Raw genomic sequence first — 22571 nt, 5'->3', positions numbered from 1 at the left:
TTGTCTGATTACTCTCCTCTTGATGATCCCAAAAGACTGATACAGTGGCCGCCATCTTGGATTATGTCATTCATCTTTTTTTCACTTCTGCTCCTTCAAACTTTGCCTGATTTGCACACAAAATAAATCTCCAGACCGAGCCGCATAGAATGAATTATACAGAAGTTTGATATTTGATGTTGTTGAAAAGTTATGCAAAATCATGGTTAATGAGGTGGCCCTGAAAACGGATTTAAGGCTGTATCTTGGGAACACTTTGTCCTATCGAAACAAAACTTGGTATGCTTCATCAGCACCATTATTTGATGGCAGAATTTCATGACAGTGCCACCTATGGGTCAAAAGATGGGGATAATTCCTATTTTTTCCCTTAACTTATGAACCGTATGTCTTATAGTCATGAGGTTGGTGGCTGTGGATTCCTTGGATCATGCGAATTTCAACTATACCAGTTTTTCCCATATCGGCCGTACTGCCTCTCCACCATATTGACATTTATTAAAAAATTATATATCTTTTAAATACATTGTCAGATTTCAAAGGAAATTGGTATGCATCATCAACATCATGTCCTAATGATACTTAAACAGTGTGGAGATAGCACCACCTATAGTTTAAAAGATAACCCACACTTGTGTGCTCAGGGTAGCTTCTTTTAGCCACTTTAATTTCCTTAGTGTGTTTTTGGCTTGATTATACAACCGTGTATAAAATCTTGTATAATCAGGCCAAAAACACACTGACTAAGGAAATTAAAGTGGCTAAAAGAAGCTACTCTGAGAAGCTGAAAAAAAGTTTTCAGCTAACGACCCTGCATCAGTGTGGAGAGGCCTGAAAGACATTACTAACTTCAAAACACCATCCCCAACACTGAAGGGAATCAACAGCTGGCTGATGACCTGGATGTGTTTTACTGTAGATTTGAAAAGCCCAGTCTCACACCCCCCCACCCCGCTACTCCACCTGTACTTAAGATCTGTGAAGAGGATGTGTGCAGGGTGTTCAGGAAACAAAAGACAAGGAAAGCCCAAACGGTGTTTCACCCACTTGTCTAAAATCCTGTGCTGACCAGCTGGCCCCCATCTTCACACAGATCTTCAACAGATCACTGGAGCAGTGTGACGTTCCCTGCTTCTTCAAATTCTCCACTATCATCCCTGTCCCAAAGAAACCCAAGATCAAAGGACTTAATGACTACACACCCATCGCTCTGACATCTGTGGTCATTAAGTCATTTGAGAGACTGGTGTTGGCCCACCTGAAGGACATCACTGGATCCTTTCTGGATCCCCTTCAATTTGCTTATAGAGAAAACAGATCTGTGGATGATGCAGTCAACATGGGATTGCATCATATCCTGCAACATATGGACAGACCAGGGACATATGCAAGGATCCTTTTTGTGGACTTCAGTTCGGCTTTCAACACTATCATCCCAGCTCTCCTATGGAATAAATTAACCTAGCTCTCTGTTCCCACGTGTATTTGTGAGTGGATCACCAGCTTTCTGACGGACAGCCAGAAGCTAGTGAGACTGGGAAATTCATTTCCAGCACATGTACGATCAGCACTGGTGCCCCCCAGGGATGTGTGCTCTCCCCACTACTCTTCTCCCTGTATACCAACGACTGCACCGCCAAGGGTCCCTCTGTCAAGCTCCTGAACTTTGCAGATGACTCTACTGTCATCGGCCTCATCCAAGATGATGATGAGTCTGCATACAGAAGGGAGGTTGAACGGCTGGTTCACTGGTGCAGTTATAACAACCTGGAGCTCAACATGCTCAAAACAGTGGAGATGATTGTGGACTTTAGGAGGAACACCCCAACATTGACCCTGCTCACCATTCTAAACAGCACTGTGGCAGCAGTGGAGTCATTCAGGTTCCTGGGCACTACCATCTCATAGGACCTGAAGTGGGAGATCCACATTGACTCCACTGTGAAAAAAGCCCAGCAGTGGTTGTACTTCCTTTGCCAGTTGAGGAAGTTCAACCTGCCACAGGCGCTGCTAATCCAGTTCTACTCTGAAGTCATTGAGTCTGTCCTTTGTACTTCAATAACTGTCTGGATTGGTTCAGCTACGAAATCGGACATCAGAAGACTACAAAGGACAGTTCGGACTGCTGAGGATTATTGGTTACTGTTCCACAATCAAATTCTGAATTTAATCTCTGTTGAAAAGTTACATGAATACAAAATCGATCATATTGACTGTTGTGCTTGGTTGTGCAAAAATTCTTAGCATAGTATGTTCATTTTGGTGGTTGTTAACCCAGTGGCTGAGTGGACCAGTGGTAAGATCCATGAAATGTCAGATGAAAGGTGCATGGTTTGATCCTCACCTTAGCAAGTCATGTGTTAGAAATGTGTATAGTTCCAGAGGTTTTTGTATTTTGCAAGCTTGTTAGACCCTTTGTTGGCTGACAATGTGGTGGTGCAGTGGGTAGCATACTGAACTGTGGAGCGGATAGTTGTTGGTTCAAATCTGCATGGGGGCAATGTGGTCTGTGTTTGCTGTGTGAGATCTTAGTGTTGTATGTTGGTGCTTGGCCCTGTAATCGCTGCTTGCAGCTATATTTAATTCTAGCTTAATGCCTATAGTTCAGAGTAAAGAAATCCCAATTAGGGATGGGCATTATTATATTAAGCATCCTAATATCCAGAGTATGCAAACCTCCTTAGATAAATACCATGCATTTATTTCCCATTTAACAATCAGCTATTATTATATGGGTTATTATATATGGTTTATTAATTTTTATAGTAGTAACAATAGTATTGGACAGCTTTTCTATGTATCATGTGATGTGTGTGTGTTCATTTAGAGCAGAGCAAGGCACATGAGAGACCCCAGGGTTCTGGCAGAAGGGGCTTTATCATCACCTTATTTGGATGGGTGGGTAATCTAGGATGGCACCGTTAATAATCTGTCTCTGTAAACTGAGAAGTGGGTGACTGTGTGTTTGACTGTTTACAGGCCATGGCCACTCTGTTAAAGTAAAGAAATCAAAAGCTGGATAATTTATCCTCCATGGTACTATTTATTGTACCACCACCACTTCACCCTCTCTCACAATTGTCCATTAGGGGGAGACATTGCATAAAGGGTAGAGCAAAATGGGTAACTTTACAGCGAGACACAGTTGACAGTATATAGACTCTAGAGTATGCAAATGTTAGGTTTACACTAAAATACGTTTTTGTTGTTGTTCAACTAATTACTTAAGAATCTGGAATAAGACAAGTTATTCCCGGACTTTCGGTTTCATCGTACCATGATGGAATGGCCTTCCCAACTCCATCCGTGAAGCTGACTCACTTTCTGTCTTCAAAAAACGTTTAAAAACACATCTTTTCCATGAGTACTTAACCAGTCACACACACACACACACACACAAAAAAATAAATAAATAAATAATAAAAAAATAAAATAAAAAAAAACCTTGTTGCACATTAAGTTTAATACTACTATTCTGATGCTAGTAAAACTTTGTAATGCAGCGTCTTTCGTACCACTGTCTCCTTAAGATGATTCGCTTATCATGTATTCACACATATATTTTATATATATTTATATGGCACAGATATTGTATATGCCATAAATACATCAACATATATAATCCATAAATAAATGATGAATGTGTGTGTGTATATATATATATATATATATATATATATATATATATATATATATATATATATATATATATATATATATATGCATGCACACACCTATTTATACTGTATATCTAAAGGAATTCTGACTAATATATATGTATATGTATATGTATACACACAGTATATATTCGCTCTCTCTCTCTGGTCATGCGCCCATATGATCGCGCTATCTGCCAATCATTGCTCAAGCTCTCCCTCTGTTTGACCCGGACTTTCCTCTCAGTCCTGCGGGTGGCTCGACAGTAGAGCTTCACTTCAGACGAGACCTCACGTTAAATTCACTTTTACGACACAAAACAGCATTAAACGCGGACGGTTAGATTGAACGTTCATGACTTGGCAAAACAGTTCAACAAAGATCTATTTTAGGGTAAAAAAGTGCGCTGAGGAATAAGCAGAGAAAGCAACACGTATCCGGTGGGATTTGAGTCCTGAGAGAGTGAGTGAGATTGGAGCAAGAGAGAGAAAGAGAGAGCGCGCGAGGGAAGCGGGAGAAGAGTTTCTCTAAAAGTGGAAACCGACGGAGGGGCGATATTTCCCCTTTTCTCAACTGAAGACGCACATCTTTCTAAGGAATTATGAGGAACCTTTGGATGATATTAACCCTCGGCTTGACAGTCTTTCTTTCGGGGGAAAGGGTGAGTTTCGACCGAGAACAGTAAGCGATTTACTGCGAGGTAGTTGAGCGTGAACTCAAGCAGTGTTCGGGGCTGTTCAGACCGAGAGCGTTCGTGCGCTGAGTTCTTTGTAGCGCAACGAATACAACAGAACGCAGGTGTCTCGTTTTAAAAGTTGACGTTTTATTTAACTTATACGCAGCGCTCCTGCGCGAGACGAGGCGCAGCGGTAAAAGGCGAATGTTTATATAGGAAAAACAAAGAAGACGGACGCTAAAACGGTGTGAACGGCCCCTTAGTATGTAACCAGTCAAACACATTGTCGCTGGGCTGATTCATACTTTACAATGTTAATAAGTTTCAAATTAGAGATACTGTATAAATGATGTATCTAATGAGAATGCAGCATTTATGTATCAAATGAGAGGTAATGTAATTATATTTTTTCATGAGCTACCAGTGATAAAAAACACCAACTTTAGATGGTGGACGCACTTCGACATGAACAGTTTAAGTGATTATGCAGAAACAGCTTTTCTTTTTTTTAATTAATCATTTAAATGTAAATGGTACACACTAGCCTATGATAAGCTACTGCAATGTAGACTGAAATGTGGGCTGTATTGTGAGGAATCTTTGCAGTGGAAACTACTAGCAGCCGATGTAATCTGCTTTCTTGTCAAGAAAAGATTGCGATTTCAGCATAACTTTTGACGAGCTATACTGCAAGACTGGACCACTAACCATTCCCATTACAGACCAATAGCTCCCATTTTGTGTGTAACGCCAGTCAAAGGCAAAATGTGGCCAACTACTACATAACTCCTGCTTAAAGAGACCAAGTGCCTTGTGGTGCAGTTTAATTCGCAGGAGTTGTAAATCAGACATTAATCTTGTTTCACTCATGGTCACACGTGGCTCTGTTTGCTGGCATGTGTACACATGCAGTCAGCAGTGTTTCTCGTGTCTGGTTGTTTTGCATGAGGTTTCTCATTTCTGCTTGCTCTTAAAAAGACACAGTTACTCCTGTGAATCAAAGAAGAAAAAAAGTTTGTCTCAAGCCAAGGATGACAAATGTGTGTTCTGGAGCATCACAAGTATAATTCATTAATGATTTAGGGGATTGACTTGCATTTCTGGCTGATTCATTATACAGTTAATTGGCAGTGCATATGGAGAATGCAGATCCTGAATAAGCCAATCCCCTAGTATTTTTTGGATGAAATGCCAGAGGGTTGGCACCCGCACTTTGTAATTCCATGGTTGACTGGCATGCTGGTTTGTACTGTCTCCTCCCATCGATCAGGACCTCATTCAGTTTGCCCTGCAGCCATGACAGCAGCATCAATATCAGTGAGACCCAGCATAGCACATAGATTTTCTATACTGGCATCATGAACACAGCAATTAAAGTTATCTGGCTTGAAACCACCAGGATGATCCATGTGTTTGCCAGTGATGTGCCCGAGAGACCACATTGTCCCCCCTCAGATAATCAAAACCAACAAGAAATAGTTTGAGAAGACTAAATAAGTCTGTGCCTCATGAACTGATAGAAGGATGATGTCCTTGGAATATTTAGTCTCTTTTTATGCTTGTTTGACCTCTGCTTTCTCTGAAATTGTATGCTACAAACCTGTCATGGTTTGGTGTGTTGTCTGCGGCCAGATGTTGGAATGTGAAATTTGCATGGTGTTTTGGTGGGAAGTTTGAACGTTCGCTTCAAAATGGAGATTATATGCAAGGTCACTGCACCCTTGTAGTCTGAGACAGTTCCCAAGGGGAAAGTTTTCACACAACCGAGCAAAGTCGAAAGAAATTAGTGTCATAGAAATAAAACTAGGCCACATATGAGCAGGAGTCACTAATTATCTTAAAAGGAATATTCAGGGTTTAATAGAAGTTAAGCTCAATCAACAGCATTTGTGGCATAATGTTGATTACCACAAAAGATTATTTTGACTTGTCCCTCCATTTCTTAAAAAAAAATAAAAAAAAAAAAAAAGAAAGAAAAAATCTGGGTTACAGTGAGAAACTTACAATGGAAGTGAATGGGGCCAAAGTGTAAAATACTCGCTGTTTCAAAAGTATAGCCACAAAACTTGAGATAAAATCACTTGCTAACCTTTTCTGTGTAAAGTTATATCCAATTCCTAAATCTGAATCCTAAAATCCTGCAAAAACAACTATTTAAACAATTTTACAGCTCAAATAATACATACATTTTAACAGAAGTATTTACGTAAGTGCTTTTATTAAATTATAGGCTTCACATTTCTGCCTTTAAACCCTCTAAAAATTGGCCCCGTTTACTTCCATTCTAAGTGCCTCACTGTAACCTCGATTTTTGCTGCTTTTAAAGCAAAAGGAGGGATAAGACGTAATTGATTTTTGTAGTCATCAACATTGTCACAAATGCTGTAGATTGAGCCTAACTTGTATTGAACCCAGAATATTCCTTTAATGAAATAATTGACCTTTCAAATTTAGTACGAATAAAACTAAAATAAACTGCAATGTTAGTAGGTCATTGCACCATTTTTTAACCCCAGCATATTTTAGATTTTACTACATTTATTTGTCACCATTTTTTTACTTTATCAAGTGTGGTGTGACTGTGTAATGCGTCCATGATGAAATGATTGACAGAGAGTGAGACAGTAGCACACTGACCGTGTTCTCACCCCTCATTTTTGCCAGTTTACCACCTAAGGTTGTTTTTCTGTTCCTTATTAGCAAGGTGAATGGTCATATATCCAGATTAATCCTGGGTACTGATTAGGGGAGTAACAGTTCTCGGTAAAAAACCCTAACCGTACTGTTCACCACCCACGGTTTGGTAAGCATCGGCACCACGTTTCACCTCAAGTTTAAAGGATTAGTTCACCCAAAAATGAAAATTTGCTGGTAATTTACTCACCCTCATGCCATCCAAGATGTATATGACTTTCTTCATCAGAACAGGACTTAAGATTTTTAGGAAAGTATCCCAGGTTTTTAGCTTCATCCAATGCAAGTGAACGGCGATTTAAAGTTAAAAACTTTTTAATTAGCGATTTGTTTTTCACACAAACGTATCGATTCACTTCAGAAGACATTACTTGATCGACTGGAGTCGTGTAGATTACTTTGATGCTGCCTAAATATGCTTTTTGGACCGTCAAAAATTGGTGTCCATTCTCTTGCACTGGATGAAGCTAAAAACCTGGTATACTTGAACTAAAATTCTTAAATCCTGTTCTGATGAAGAAAGAAAGCCATATACATCTTGGATGGCCTGAGGGTGAGTAAATTATCAGCAAATTTTCGTTTTTGGGTGAACTTTTCCTTTTATAATGCATCTGGAGCACAAGGTTTGGCAAAGAAAACTAAGCGTCCAATGGACACACACAGATACAACCTCCGCTAATGCACCTGAATGGATCTGTAAATGGATACGCTCTGCCTGTGTTTCACATTGGTCAACTTGATGACATCACAGTTCTGCACTTGTTGTGTGTAGCTGAAAATGGCAAGTGTCAAATGGAGAAAACAAGCCGCTGATAGAGAAGCCCCCTGTGTTGTTTAAATCTCCTTTCTGGAACATTTTCTTCTTGCAGTCAATTACAACAGAAATGGTCAAAAAATGTTTACAAGACAGGCACTGTTTGCAGACATGCAGACATCGCTTGACGTGAGTGTTGTATACTGGTAATTAGGGGTGCACTGATCAATCGGCCAATCATGCACCGTGTCTTCACTCATTTGCTTGATAATTAGTGATTTGTGTTTCAACAAGACGCCAAAGACTGTAAACAAATCATAGCTATTAATGATTTCTCACTGGAGCAGTTTTAAAGCTTGTAATGGATATAATTTTCTTATTTTTGAATGTACCTCTGCTGTGTGTGATGCTCTCATGGTTTTTACAAGTTGCCAGTATGTCACAATGACCTTTTGATATTGACAACAGAACTATTAATAACTGTTTTCAATACAAATAAATGTTAGCAATTCACAATTAATTTAATTTTGGTAACACTTAATGAAAAGATTTAATTTCTTTAACATTAGTTAAAGCGTTAGGTATCATGAACAAACAATGAACAAAATATTTTTACAGCATTTATTAATCATTGATGTGGGATTTTCGCGTATGAATAAAACACTCGAGCCCCGTTACGACAGCCCTTCTTGTATCCATTTTAATAGTGACGTTATTCCTTCTATAGTGATGCACAGCTTCTGAATGTTGAATATGTGTTGAAGTGGGTTTGAAATGTACTTTGTTGATGCATTGAGCATAATAGTGCAGGTATTAAGTTAACATGTTGATTTAGTAATTAGAGAAAAATTTCTTTTAGTTAAGGCCCCTAAAAAAAATTAACCATGGTTTTACTATAGTAATATTGAAGTAACCATGACTGTAATAATAATGACTGCTGTCACCATGGTTTTCTTAGCAGAAATCATGGTTTTGATACAATTAACCATGGTTTTACAACAGTAATACCGTAGTTTCCATAGTAACCATGACAGTAACGATGTTGATTGTGTGGTTACAATGATTTTACTACAAATACCATGATTAAACTATGGTTACTATAGTAAACCATGATTTTTGTTAAAGGCAAACCTTTTGAAGTGTCTACCACATGTATTATTACTTTGGATTTGGCAGTAATATTTGTATTTATTTTTGTTTAGTTTTTTTGAACATTGCAAATACTGAACCGCACCGAAATTGTGACCCAATAACCATGATACATACCGAACCATGAGAAATGTGAACCTTTACACCCCTAGTACTGATGCATGGAGTCTGCAGCAAAGGGCTGTCCTGCTTAGTGCCCTTTAGAATTGTTTACGGTAAATATGAATATATATGAATGGTTTAGGGTGAAATATTTGCTTATGAAATAATTATAGTGTAACATCTTATGCCATTCAACAGATGCATGCTGCAGGTTTCAGTTGATGATTGTCAGCGATGACTTTATCCGTTAATGAAAGCACATCCACAAATCAGCAGGGAGGCTGTCAGCACCTTTAAACGGTGAAGAAATGAAGGGCTTTCTGGATTGCTGTTATCATCTTTTTAACACCTCGCTGAATAAGTACACTAGGATTCTGACAGTTAGAAAATAGTAAACGTTGTAAAGCAGTGCAACTGTAAATAAATATGTTTCTCCTTGTTACGTTATAAACAAAGCCCTTTTTTTCTTCTCCAGTGTGCATATATAATGGACACGTGGGCATCCCACCTCTGTTCCCTGGGGGGCTCTTTTGGGTTGACTTTTTCTGTTTCACATTGCATAATCCTTAATGGCCTCAGCAGGCATTGGGCTGCTAGGCTGGTAAAGGAATCCCAGTGCACTCTTGTTTTGTCATCAGCCATGCAACCCCAACCCAGCCAACTCTCCCTGCAGCTAAGCTCATCATTATTATTACCCTGTCTTCGGTTACTCCAAAGAACAGTGGCATTATTCTTTATCTTCTTTCCCACCAAATAGAAAGAATGAAGAGGCAGAGTAGGGGAAGGGGGTTAAAGAAGATATGCCTCGCTATGCTCTGATGGCACATGCCTTGTGCTTGTTTATGTCGGCACCACAAACATCTGCAAGACGTATGTGCGTTCACTTTAAAGCAGCACTGTTTGGTTTTTTTTTTTTCCAGTTTCTCTTCCCTGAGAGTTGAAGGCAGTTCTTTCACAGGGATAAAGTTATGCATACCAGTGGGAATCGACAAACAACACAAGCAGAGTCGAGTTCAGAGGGAAGCAACAGTGGCAGACCAGCACAGCACACTGTGCTGAAGTCGTGGTGCCAAAGTAGTGCTTCGGCCCTGATACTGTAGACAGTAAGGAGCCACAAGGGTGCAATGCCGTGACCCAAAGCCCCCAAAAGCCATGTGAACATGCGGGCTTGCGGGGGGCGGGGGCTCAGCACACTCCACTATTTAAAGTGCACCTCTTTCATTCCCTGTTTCACTTTTCTTGCTCTTTATTAGCTTAGCAAATGGAAAGTTCTTTGGAGGTTTGTGGTTTAAGAACAGCGGTTGAATTGGAGGGGGGCAGAAAAAGGATTGAAAGTTGAACTGCTCTGCTCTTTGCATTTACGACATCTGAGCCTGGAAGATGTTTTAGCCAAGGGGAATGTGTGTGATCCCTTGTTTCATAAGTCTCGCCCGCTCTTTGTCGTTAGGAAGTGTCTTTTTTTTAATGGGAGAAGCATTAGTAAAGGGAAGGGAACAGGCTCCTAACTGTGCAAGCTGATGAGTGTAGAAGCCATCTTGTGTAGCGTAAATGTAAAAACCAGTGTGAGCTATAGATGCCATCTGTGTGCGGCAGGGTGCTTATTCTCATAGTTTGATATTGTGCAAGGTTTTAATTGCTCAGAATTGTTGAAAAATAAACAACAACTTGCAACACATTGGCTATCCCAATCATAAAGTTCATCCCAATCAATTGTGATCGATACAAATTTTTATGTTGGCATAATGTGTAAATTCTGCTCTTTTGCTACTTTTTTATGTTAGTGGTTTACAGGGTGAGCTTATGCCTATTGCTGCAGTATGAAAAACGGAGCATGCCCTATTTCTTAGCTGTTTGGTTACGGAACTTGCTGTCTATAAAGTATGGCTATGTAGGCATGTTATCAGCAGGTTTCATCATGCTTTGTTGAACCTGTGATTTTGAGATACTTGTAAACAAACCCAATTTACATTGATTGCATCTGCTAATGCTTTTTCATGTGAGCACTCTTGTTATTTACAGTATAAATTACCTAATTAATATGTACAATAAAAATCCTTTTTCAATCTAGATGTACAATTAACCATAGCGTAAGTGTCTTAGATTGATTTTAACAGCATGTATTCAAGCTTTTCTTTAATTTCCTCATGCACCACATACCAGAGACAAAATGACAAGTGGTTGTTATTGGAGATGTTCAGAAAGTGTATCTCAAAAGCGGCACTTAAAGTATTTTACATTAATTTTGATTGCTTCAGTGCATGTGGCCTTGCTATGTGTAACTTAAAACACAGAAGGGAGATTTTAGAGGTGATTTTGAAGAGACTCAATTAAGAACTTGACTTCGCCGTAACCCCCCACCCCCACCCCCACCCCAGTTGTTCTGAAACATCGATTGCACACGCAGTTTCTTTTAACTGTGTTCACCTAATCAAACCTTGAATGGGTACGTTGCAGAGAGACAAGCATCCCAAGTGGATATTTTGTTGATCTTTAATCATTGTGGTTAAGAAAGCATACTGATCCTATGGGAGTTTTGATGTGCTCAGACACATTAATTCGACAGCTCAACGCACTGCCATTAATTTGGCCTAATGCTCTCCGTTAACACCCATTTGTGTGCTGTAAACTGCACTCTGATCTCCTTTCTTGTCCAGTTGTCTTCCATCACTCTCTTTAAATGAGAACATGGTGAATTCAAAAAAGCCTATCCAAATGAGTGCGTTGTTATTGTTCGCACAAAATTGACACGCTTAATCTTGTACCACCGGCCACCAGTCTAATTTCCAATAATTTCCACTTTTAAAAAATATGGCCTATAGCCCACCTACTGAATCAGATCACATGTACACATGTAAACATAAGAGCTGTGTATGAGCGAAATTTAGGCTAACGTTCAACATCCATCAAATTCAGGATATCTTGCATGGTTTGGACTCGGCATCCTTTGTTTTTGCATATGTAGGACAGTAAACACAGCTTTCTGGCACTGTGAACTTCCTTTTGTTGTACACTGCATCTGTTCCTGCTTTGTATCTCCTACTTAGCTATTCGTCAAAGTCCTGCAACAAATTTTCAGTTTTTTTTTCCTGCTTTTTATGCTGCACTGACAATATAAATCAGATGCATTCATACTAGGATCACAAACATTTTTATATAGCCAGAGCCCCATTCATGGAAAAACTCAGTACGTTTACATGCACTGTTTATTATTGAGCTTCAGCCGGTTTTTGCGTAGTCGAAGTCAAAATATTCATTACACAATGTATTATTAAATATTTGAAGGGAGGACACTGGGTTTTTCGGAGCTTGCATGCCCACAACGTCAAGGCCAACTGTGGTCCGATTAACGTATACAGTACGTGCTAGACAAAGCCAAGCTACAGTTGCATTATCTAGGAATGCCAATAAGACTGCGCAAAAATCGGACTAGTTAGGGCTGGCACGATTTTGAAATTTGGCTGACGATTAATTAACAAACAAATAATTGCGATTATGACTATTAATTGTCTCTTTTAGACCTTTCACGATTAATGGTCATGTAAATTTAAGGTGAATATATGCTTCATACACCTTAAGAAGTCATTTTTACATATTTAACTTCAACTATATAAAACAAATAATAAAATAGGGATATATGATTTCCTTTTAAGGCTTTAAAAACTTATAAATGACATGAAAAATAATGTTTTAAATATCAAAATATTTCTAAATACTTAAGATATGTTTCTCTTTTTGGTCAACTTTAGTTTTGGTACATTTTACACAGTGTTTCCCACAGGAATTTGTGAGACTGTGGTGGGTGGACCTTAGACCCTCTACTGGGGTCTGGACGCATGGTCCCCCGGAAGAAAGTTTTGTACATTTTAAAGTTAAATGCATCAATTTGGTGCACCTTGAGAGAAAAATTAAGAGGCTAGATCTATGAAGAACTTTGTGCTCTTGTACAATTTTGTGCTCTAGTAGTAATTTAATCATAAACTCATTGGTTGTATAGATATGAATGGTGATAACACAGCAAAAAACTCACACCCACAAAGCATGGTAAATGAGACGGAGTTAAAACAGTAGCGTTACTTTAACTTGATTAGTTAACATTACAAATAGCCTAACGTTACATGATAAACCATCTTGCTCCTCAGAGGCTGAAAATAGTTACGCTGTCAGAGCCGCTGGTAATAACGTTAGATAATAAGCCAACGTTAGCTAGCTAGATATAACGATACATACATTATACATTGTTTTTCACAACAAGCAGCCGGATATGTTGGTCAACATAAGTGAGGAGACTGACAGCTAACGTCGTTAGCTAACGTTAACATTACCTAACTTAGCTAACGTTAGATTATCGTTAATTATCAATGATAACTTCTGCAGTAACGTTATCTGTTCGCTGTCGTACATTGATCATTTTAAAATTGTGTTTGGACTAGTGGATAACTGCAGTGGATACTGTAACGTTAGTTAACATTACTTACCTCAGTGTTTCCCAACTATCACGGCACACCACAATCCCACATAACCATCGTCAGTAGTTTTCCTTTTCAAGAACTTGTCCATGTTTTCTGCCCATCTTAGTACCATGTTTATTTGTGATGTTTGAAATTTGGCTATGCAAAAAACACAAGTCACATAGGTATGCTGTATGAGGTCACAGGTGGCAAGAGTGCTAATTGGGTAACGAAAAAACAACAAATTTGCTTCTTTTCTAATTTGTAGATTTGTTCTTGCAAATGAGTTCTTGCAATGCCACAGCAAATTACAGGGATAAGGGGTGAAAATGATGACAATCACTGGTCCACCAACAATTTTTCTGGGGATATTTTTTTTTAAAGTATAAGCTAAAAGCTTCAATTCCAGCGATTTTTAGTGATTCAAGTATATCAAATTAACTTCACAATTGTGCAGAATCAGCTGCAAAAATAAAGGGTATTTTGGTGAGGCTTGCTTCTGTTTCACAAATTTGTTCAATTTTATTAACTGATTAGTTCAGTGACCCCTTCTGGAGATGTCACTCGGTGACGACAAATGAGCGTCTTATGTGCTATGAGCGAGTCATTGAATAATTTTGAGTCGTTCATGACCGAAATCTTCCAAGACACTTTATAGTGTTTAAGCATTAAAAGAACAAAGCAGATCTATAGTCTTCCTTCAGTCTGAGCATTATTTTTCATCCAAAAAGACAACAATAATAGTCTAATAATATTAATGATTATCAAAAACGTCCTTTAAACTTGCATGACTACAAATATACTGACTTCAGTAGAATGTTTAAGAATTATAAACACAAAGCAGATCTATGGTATCATTTTCCTATAGTATTTAAACTGCTGAGCATGACTTTTATCAGAAAAGACCACAATAATAGCCAAATAATAATAATTGAGTTTCAGTAATTGTAATTCTTTCATCATTGTAAAGCGCATTTTACGTGAGCTGAGTTGAGGTGTCAGCGTTCCGTTCAACGGCAGCGTAAAGCGCCGCATTGCCCTCCACATTGTTTGCCACGTAAGAAAGTGGGAGATGTGCACAATAGACATTGAAAACATGTATTTGGAAGAGAGAAAAAAACTGGCAGTTGCTTTTATAGCATAAAGTAATAAAAGGACTTTTATGTTTAGGTCTTAGCATTTTCTTGGTGAATTTAAATGAGTTCAATAACTCGGGTCTCTGATATTCTGAAACGATAAGGTAATATTTAATTAAAATAAATTATGATACATTCAATATCTCTTCACAAATTTGACTGACTGGGAGTGAGAGATGCTTTGCTGAAGCAATGGCGCAAAACAGAATGTTAGAGATCTTTATGTTATTATGAGAAGTGTAAAAATATTTTTGTTTCATTATGAAACTGTGGCGGAACAAATTAGACTGTGGTGGGCTAGGTAATTAACGGGAAACACTGTTTTACATTTACACTGTTGTTTTTGGAACTCATATAAATATATATTTTTTATTCTATTTATATAATATATTATATTATGCAGTAGTAAAATATTTCTGTCCTAATTTCTTTACTTTCATACATTATTTTAATGCTCTTTAATTCTCCTCCTTTCGGCTGCTCCCGTTAGGGGTCGCCACAGCAGACCATTCGTGATCCGCATATTTGACTTGGCACAGGTTTTACACCGGACGCCCTTGCTGATGCAATCCCCAGTATTTTAATGCTCTTTAATTAATTATCTTAATTCTCTTAATTTTCTTATTTCTCATGAAGCAAAACCTTTTGAGATTTCGTTTCATCATTTTATCACTCCACAGAGATATAGCAAGCATGTGTATCCTCCTCCATGTCACTGTGTCATTAACACACAGTATGACTGATATGACCAGGAACATTTGCCATTGCACGATCATTAAATTAAAGTGAAACCATTCATTATCAAAGTTTATATTTGTTTGTGTATATTTTCTCGGGAGTTTGGCACGGGCCTCTGCTGACGGCGTGCGTATCAGAGCGCTTGAAGTGCTTCACACGAGTTCAACTGAATGACACACGTTCATTGCATTTATATATTTGCTTAAAATTCCCTTTTTTGGCCATTAAAATGTGATTGGAATTTGAATTGCACAATAATCGGATGGTTATTTAATAATCGCGACAGGCCTTGGGCCGTATGATTTTAATTGTATTAAAGCATTTAGGTGACATTTTAAAAAGACAAATCATTGTTTTAGTGCTACAGAAATCGAATTTTAAAAGTGCATGTAAACATAATGACTGAGAAAACAAGAGCAATTCTTGTATTGCAAGGAATAATTAACTAACTGTTGAATCTGTGTTATGTGATGGTTCCTTTTTGGTTTGGTTTGGATAGCCACTTGACAAGTGCTAATTCAGCAAAGTGCTTTCCGTGCAATCAGTTATGCCAGGGGTTTTTAATTTTGTTTTTAATTACAATGGAGCGGTTTTTTAGACCACCAAATTCGAATTGTTCAGTTTCAGGGGTCAAACCCAAAAGACGACTATACGATGAGCAGTATTCAAGTTTAGGATTTACATAGACAGCATCAGTTGATGCACCACGACCTTTATGTGGGCGCCATTGTGTACGTTGTGTCACAAGGGAGGCCCACTGTTTTTGAATTTGAAAACCCCTGAATTACGCCTTTTTAAGTAACTCAGTGTTTCCATACAACAATCAAATCAAGTCTTATCTGTAAACATTAGAGCTGAATCCCCAGTCAGGCTGGCTCTTGGTGCTGTTTTGAAGGCAGGTTAGCCATATGGTATCAGTAAAACACAGGGTGGAGTTGAAGGGGTTCGATGGTTCTGGGACTGGAAAAACAGGGCTCACAGCCTTTCTAAACCACACGCATTCCTTTAGAATTACAACACAGTAAAATGAGCGAAGCTGAACAGTGTGTGTGAGGTTTGGCAGAGATTTAAAACTTGTTTTTTTGTGGTGCAGTTTGAATGCAATGAAAGCCAAAGCAGACCATTATAAAGTCTTGGGCATGGAGCAGGTCCCTTTCTGTTCTGATAAACTCTGCTGTGTCAAAGGTCCATTGGGAAGAGCAGCCTTCTCTTTGTCCTCTTCCTCCTATTGCTTCTCTGTGCTCTTCATCATGAAAGATTTAAAGCATGGACAAGCTCTGCTACAGCACTTATTTCTGTTTGACAGAGATGAATTATTTACATAGAATGAAATATAAATTGGAATTTGGCGTTTGAGAATCCTGTGAAGGCCTTTATGTGTCTGTTGTTAGGAAGACTAGAAATATATTGGACGTCAACAATTAATTTTCTTTCTAGCATATGGTCCGACCAAACCGAAGACATTTTGAATTAAATGAATTTCAGAATTTCTTAATACTTGGTGGGTCCTCCTTTTGAATTATTGTTAGTATTATCTCAGCATGATTTGACAATGTTCTAAAGAGCATCTTATGTGCTTCAATGGAAGGAAATATGATCATAGTTAACATGATCGATGTCACAAATAGTGTTATCAAGATACCAAAATTTTAGTCTGTACCGATACCAGTACAATTTCACAATTCTCAATACCAATTTCAATACCACAGAATAAAATAGGTAATATGCTATTGAACACAATCCCTAATCTATCGAAATGTTAAATTGTAATTAATAGATTAAAACAATAGCATGTTCCCTTCAAGTGTTTCTCAGTTAAGTAAACATTGCTTCAAGATTTTATGAAATCAGTTTTATTTATTTTTTCAAAATTATGAAATTTTCCCCTAATTTGGAATTTGGAGTTTTCCAATTTGTATTTCTGAATTCTGTTTCAAAGTTTAATTCAATTTCATCATTAAAATTGTCTAATCAAATTAAAATAGAACAATTACTTTTCAACAAAACAATTTTTTTTTAAATCTTTTAGTAAAGATCCTCACAAAATCTAAAACAACTGGTTTTAATTGGTCATATTTTTGTCAAAGTGCTGCACAACAGAGCCTCGCATAAATGAAAACATTGATGAAAAAATCTATTCAGTAAAACAGCACTCTTGCTTGTGCGATATAGATTCAGTAATAGTGATAATAATAAAATACATTTAACTAAACACTAGTAGCAATTTCTTAAATTTTACGCATCAAGATTTTATTTTCACTTGAAAGCTTTCCCGGTTCTGTGTTATTGCCGGAGTTTCACACTTCTGGATATGATGTTGGTTATATGACCCAGTGTGATCACTGAAGCACAAAATGCTGCGATTAAATATATAGTCTGCAGGCGCTGCACGCATCACATTAAATGAGGGTTTTCTTCTGTCATCTGCTTCAATAAGCACAGCGAACAATGCTGATAAAAAGTGCTGTTTTGAGCAAATGAGCATCTTCACACATTCACTTTGCAGCACACAATACATGCAGACGGTATATTTATTTTATTAAATCACATCCATTTGCAGTTTAATAATCACACTAGGACATATCACAGTTTCAATTTAAATAAATGTCCATTTCAGTGTAAAGGATCACAGAACACGCACTCAAATGAGCATGTGAGCATTTAAAAGCAGCCAGATGTCAGTCAGATAGCGTGCAGGACCAGATTGAGTCGTGCTCGGTACAAACGGTACTGTAGAAACACTGCTGTCGTTACATCTTTTTTGGGATTGACTTAGTACCTAAGTTCCCGTAATTTTAACATCACTAGTCACAAATATACTGACCTTTGATTAGTGACCTAAACATAATGCAGAATCTTGCAGAATCTTGTTTTGTCATGACATTTTTTCCTGTTTTTCCAGATTTAGAAGAATGAAAAAACAGATTTTCAATGTGGTTTGTTTTTAATTAACTGAAGAGCCGCTGGTCTGCCTGTATTACAGTTGTCTTTAAATTTTCATATACATTTCTTGAACATATGGTTTCAGCACAGCAATATTATAAAAAGCATCGTCAATAAATCTGGATTGAAAAATTTTAATGTAGGTTTGTTTGTTGATCCTTTAGTATGTGGCCTGATTTGCCAGGTGTACACTTGCGATCCAACTAATCTCTTGCGTGTGCCACTATAACCCTGATGCCTTGACAAACCGCTAATCCCTAATGCAACTTTGCTTCTATGTGAAAGAGCAGCTCACGGTTCTATCTACTGCTCGACAGTCCCTTTACGCTTTCAAAAACACAGCCCGAAATTTATGATCATACCAAAATCCTCTGCTTTGTGGTCAGACCAATGCTTCTCTTTGTTGCTTGTGTATAGGTTACGTGAAACCCCAGTAGATGCTGTTCCTGGAACAGAGGTTTTTTGTGAAGATGAGATGTGGCTGTTCATCTCTCCATCTAAATCATTTGCAATTGGAAAACCAACATTTCATTACTTTTTGCCATCTTAAGTATCCTTTTTTCATTTTGTGATTTTAAGTCTTTGCAACTGGCTGTGCCCATCCCCCTCTTCCTAAATGCCATGGCCTCCTGACTCCCTTGAGAACAAATCCTCTTAAGGGAAAGGTTGGATGGGAATTCAATTGCGACAGAGTGAGGATTGGAGCAGATCAGCCACTCAAGCGTCGAAATCCCCCCCCCCCCCCCCACGTTTTTATCTCTGCAGATAAGGGCCCATTTGCTGTGCTAAGTAATGAACAATTCTGGCAGGTCATCATTTCTGATGCCTATGTAAACGGAAGGCCAAAAAATAAATATTGTCAGCACAAACTTTTGGGAAAAAGTCACTCGGTTTTCCTGTGCTAATAGTGAAACATTTGACTAGCTAGACCTTAAAAGGATAGTTTACTAAACCTCAGGTTGTTACAAACCCGTATGACTTTCTTTCTTTTGTGGAACACCAAAGGGAGTTATTTATAGCACAATGCCCAAGTGTTTTTTTTTTTTTTTCTCCATACAATAAAAATAAATGCTGACTAATGCTATCAAGCAAAGATTTGTATAACTAAATATTAGTGCTGTCAGTTTATTAAAATTTTTAATTGCTAATAATGGCATAATTTGAAAGTGCTGAAATGTGACTCTAAATATACTTCTTTTCCTGTCAAGATGCATTAATTTCCTTCTTAGGTAAGCAAACAAAATAATATGTAACAATATAATGCTTTATTAACATTTTCCAAACAAAGCCTTCCACAGTATAAAGATAGAAATGCACTAAAATAGCACCAATTCAAGTAACATTAAACATTTCCCAGAGTCTAATTGGGAGTTTGTAAGGACTTGTAATGTCAAACTTATGGTGCTTATTTGTCATTTTTGGAGCTTAACAGCTCCTGGTTACTATCCACTTTTATTTGTGGAAAAGAGCTGCTTGGACATTCTGTTAAACTTCTCCTTTTGTGTTCCACTGAAGAAAGTCATGCTGATTAGGAACAACAATGAGGGTGAGTAAATGATAACAGAATTTTCATTTTTGGGTGAACTGTCCCTTAAGGGTTTAGCTAGTCATAGTTTTCACTATTAGCACAAGAATCAAAAGTGGCTTGGAACTTTTTCCTGAAAGTTGAAAGTTTAGGTGAACTTACTCTTAAAAACTCCCTTTGGCTAAAAGTGATGATTGGAACACTGCAGGAGTCCAGGAGAGTGTTAGAAAACAGAGGTAATACTCTTCTCCTTAATGTTCTTAAGGGGACGTTGTGGCATTGTCATGTTCTGGCCTTTATTCTCTTTCTGTTTGAGGCCATTTCATGCTCAGGGTTCTCTAACCACTGAGAGGTTAATGAGCTGAAACTAAAGAACTCTTCCAGAGCTTCCTGTCTGTGAAGGAGGAGGGGGGTGGTGGGGAGGAAGGCATGAGACTGGATAAAACATCCCACCAACGTTCTAAACTATTCTGCTCCACTTCAGCAGTGGCTGGAATCTGGATTAAATTAAACTTTGAATTGGCAGCTAATTTATACATCATTGTCCACGGGGCAGCTTGAAGTTTTTAGGGGTGGGTGGGGATTGTGAGCACAAAGCCCAGGCCTGATGCTGATAGAAGCCAAGCCTTTATCAGTGCACACTAAGTGAAACATGGACCGTTTGAATTGAATGTAAAGAGGCGCCCATCACTGGCTCAGTCACATGTCGGGGGTTTGTTATCTTCGATCGCACGGTGCCAAATTTGACCCTCAGTCACAGAGCATTATGATTTATTTTTAAAAGGAGCTTTGTGTTTGCAAAAACTGTTTTATCATTACAGCTTTTTGACAAAGTGAGGACTCATGCCAATGGCTTTAACATTACGTCAGAGATGGGCCGAATACAATAAGCCAGGGCTAGTCAGCCAAGCCAAATCCGGCCTGCCAGTCATCTTTGTCTGGCCCTCCGACTGAATTTTGATCAAATTGTCTCACCATCTGAAATACCAGAGTGCTCTCTGTGCAAAACTCAGCATTCATAGGCGCAAGCTCTAATGAGTTTAACAACGCTCATTGGCGCGTGCAACAGCATTCAGCCTTCATCAGTTGTCCATACCGGAGTGTGTGTTTAAGCTTTTCTGGCGATAGTTTAGTTACACTGCTTTGCTAAAGATGAATCGCACCATTTAGGTGAGCATTTGATAGCGTCTTTTTCAATCAAATGTATTTATATAAAATTGTTTGGTTGTGTGGAGTGCGGTCAAATCTACAGATGTAAAAAATGATCACTGCAGTTGTGACAAAAATGTTGTCAGCACATAAGCACATTAGGCAACAAAAGCAATCAATTATGAAAACTGAACTTTCAAATAAATTGCGTTGAAAAATTTGCTTTTACTCACTATTCTTGAAGTGTCGTGATCGTGTCTCATCTGGTCAGGTTCTGTAGGGCTTGGAAAAAAAATGATAATGTGAAACTGAACCGGCAAATATCCTGATAATATTTGGCTCTATACAGCTGTGAGTCAGCCCTCTCAATCACGAACAGCATCAACAGTTTGTTCTTCTTTTGCCAATGATTATCTGCTCAATATTCTGGCTCCTGCACTAGCTATTGTGTGCAAATTCACAATATGTGCAGGAATTATTTTTTCCTCACTGAATAGGATGATAGTTTTAGAGAAAATGGAAGAATAGACATTTTATCTCTCTTTTTTTTTCTTTCAAAAAGAAAATTTAATTTAAATGTATTCTAAAGTAAACATGACAGTTTATATGACCATTGTTTTCATATGTGGGTTGATATTTTGAGAGGGCTTTAGCAGATCTAAATATTTCTCCTCAGTTTTAATAATTTGTAAACAATAGCCCTAAAATGTTAAAATGATTATTATGGATTTGTTTTTGTTTTTCAAAGTAAAGTTGATTGCAAATTATTTGTTAGTTAAGCGTATAAGTCATGTTTGTTCTTCAGCCAGATCTTATGAAGGAATTTATGGCCAGACCTTAAAAAATTATAATTCAATATACAGTATACCCTGTGACTATTTTAATAGTATTAAGGGTGTTTTTTAAGTATCATGTTACTTGTGATGAAAGTGTTAGCTAAGATAAATATTTAGCTAAGATAAATATAAGAAAAACCCGCCAGGATTTCATCTGAATAATCTGGCCCCCGCAAGAAAGTAGTCGAAGAGCCCTGCAATAAGCCTTTTATCTTATGGGGCTTTTCCACTGCAAGGTACAGCGCGACTCGACTCTGCTCGCTTTTTGGGGGTTTTCCACTGTGGATAGTACCTGGTACTTGGTACTTTTTTTAGTAGCACCCTGGTCGAGATTCCAAGCGAGCCGAGCTGATACTAAATGTGACGTCAAAACCCTGCAGATCACTGATTGGTCAGAGAGAATCGTCACTACCAGCGTCACTGGATTTGCGACATGGGACATCAACCCACTAGTTTGAAAGTTAGCAACAGCGACAGCAATATAATTTGTTCAAGCGACTTTTGAATTGTAAAAAGAAATGGCTGTGCGCAAAACCACGCCATGGTCAATAAACGAGGTGCAGACGTTCCTCTCGTTAGCGACGAACGAAACGACGCGAAACGAAAAAGTCTTTCAGGAAGTGTCTCAGCTGTTGGCCGCACACGGCTACCACCGGACCTACCAAAAGTGTAGGGAAAAGTTAAAAAAACTTAAAAGTGACTACAGAACCATCAAGGACCACAACAGCCAGAGTGGTTCAAACAGAAGAAAGTGGTTTGACCAA

General features: G+C 38.1%; 1 protein-coding gene across 1 annotated transcript in view; it reads left to right on the top strand.

The window, feature by feature from the left end:
- The first annotated feature begins 3913 nt into the window (after positions 1-3913).
- The window catches only part of LOC127425522 (syndecan-2-like), a 52943-nt gene continuing 34285 nt past the window's right edge, over positions 3914-22571 (top strand). Inside the window, exon 1 of the mRNA XM_051671609.1 lies at positions 3914-4318. Within this exon, the coding sequence (XP_051527569.1) occupies positions 4259-4318 (60 nt within the window). The 5' untranslated portion in view covers positions 3914-4258. The remainder of the gene's footprint in view (positions 4319-22571) is intronic.

Source organism: Myxocyprinus asiaticus, chromosome 34 (assembly GCF_019703515.2).
Source record: "Myxocyprinus asiaticus isolate MX2 ecotype Aquarium Trade chromosome 34, UBuf_Myxa_2, whole genome shotgun sequence".
Taxonomy (NCBI): domain Eukaryota; kingdom Metazoa; phylum Chordata; class Actinopteri; order Cypriniformes; family Catostomidae; genus Myxocyprinus; species Myxocyprinus asiaticus.
Note: the sequence above shows the minus strand (reverse complement) of the source record. Positions and strands in the feature narration are given on the sequence as shown.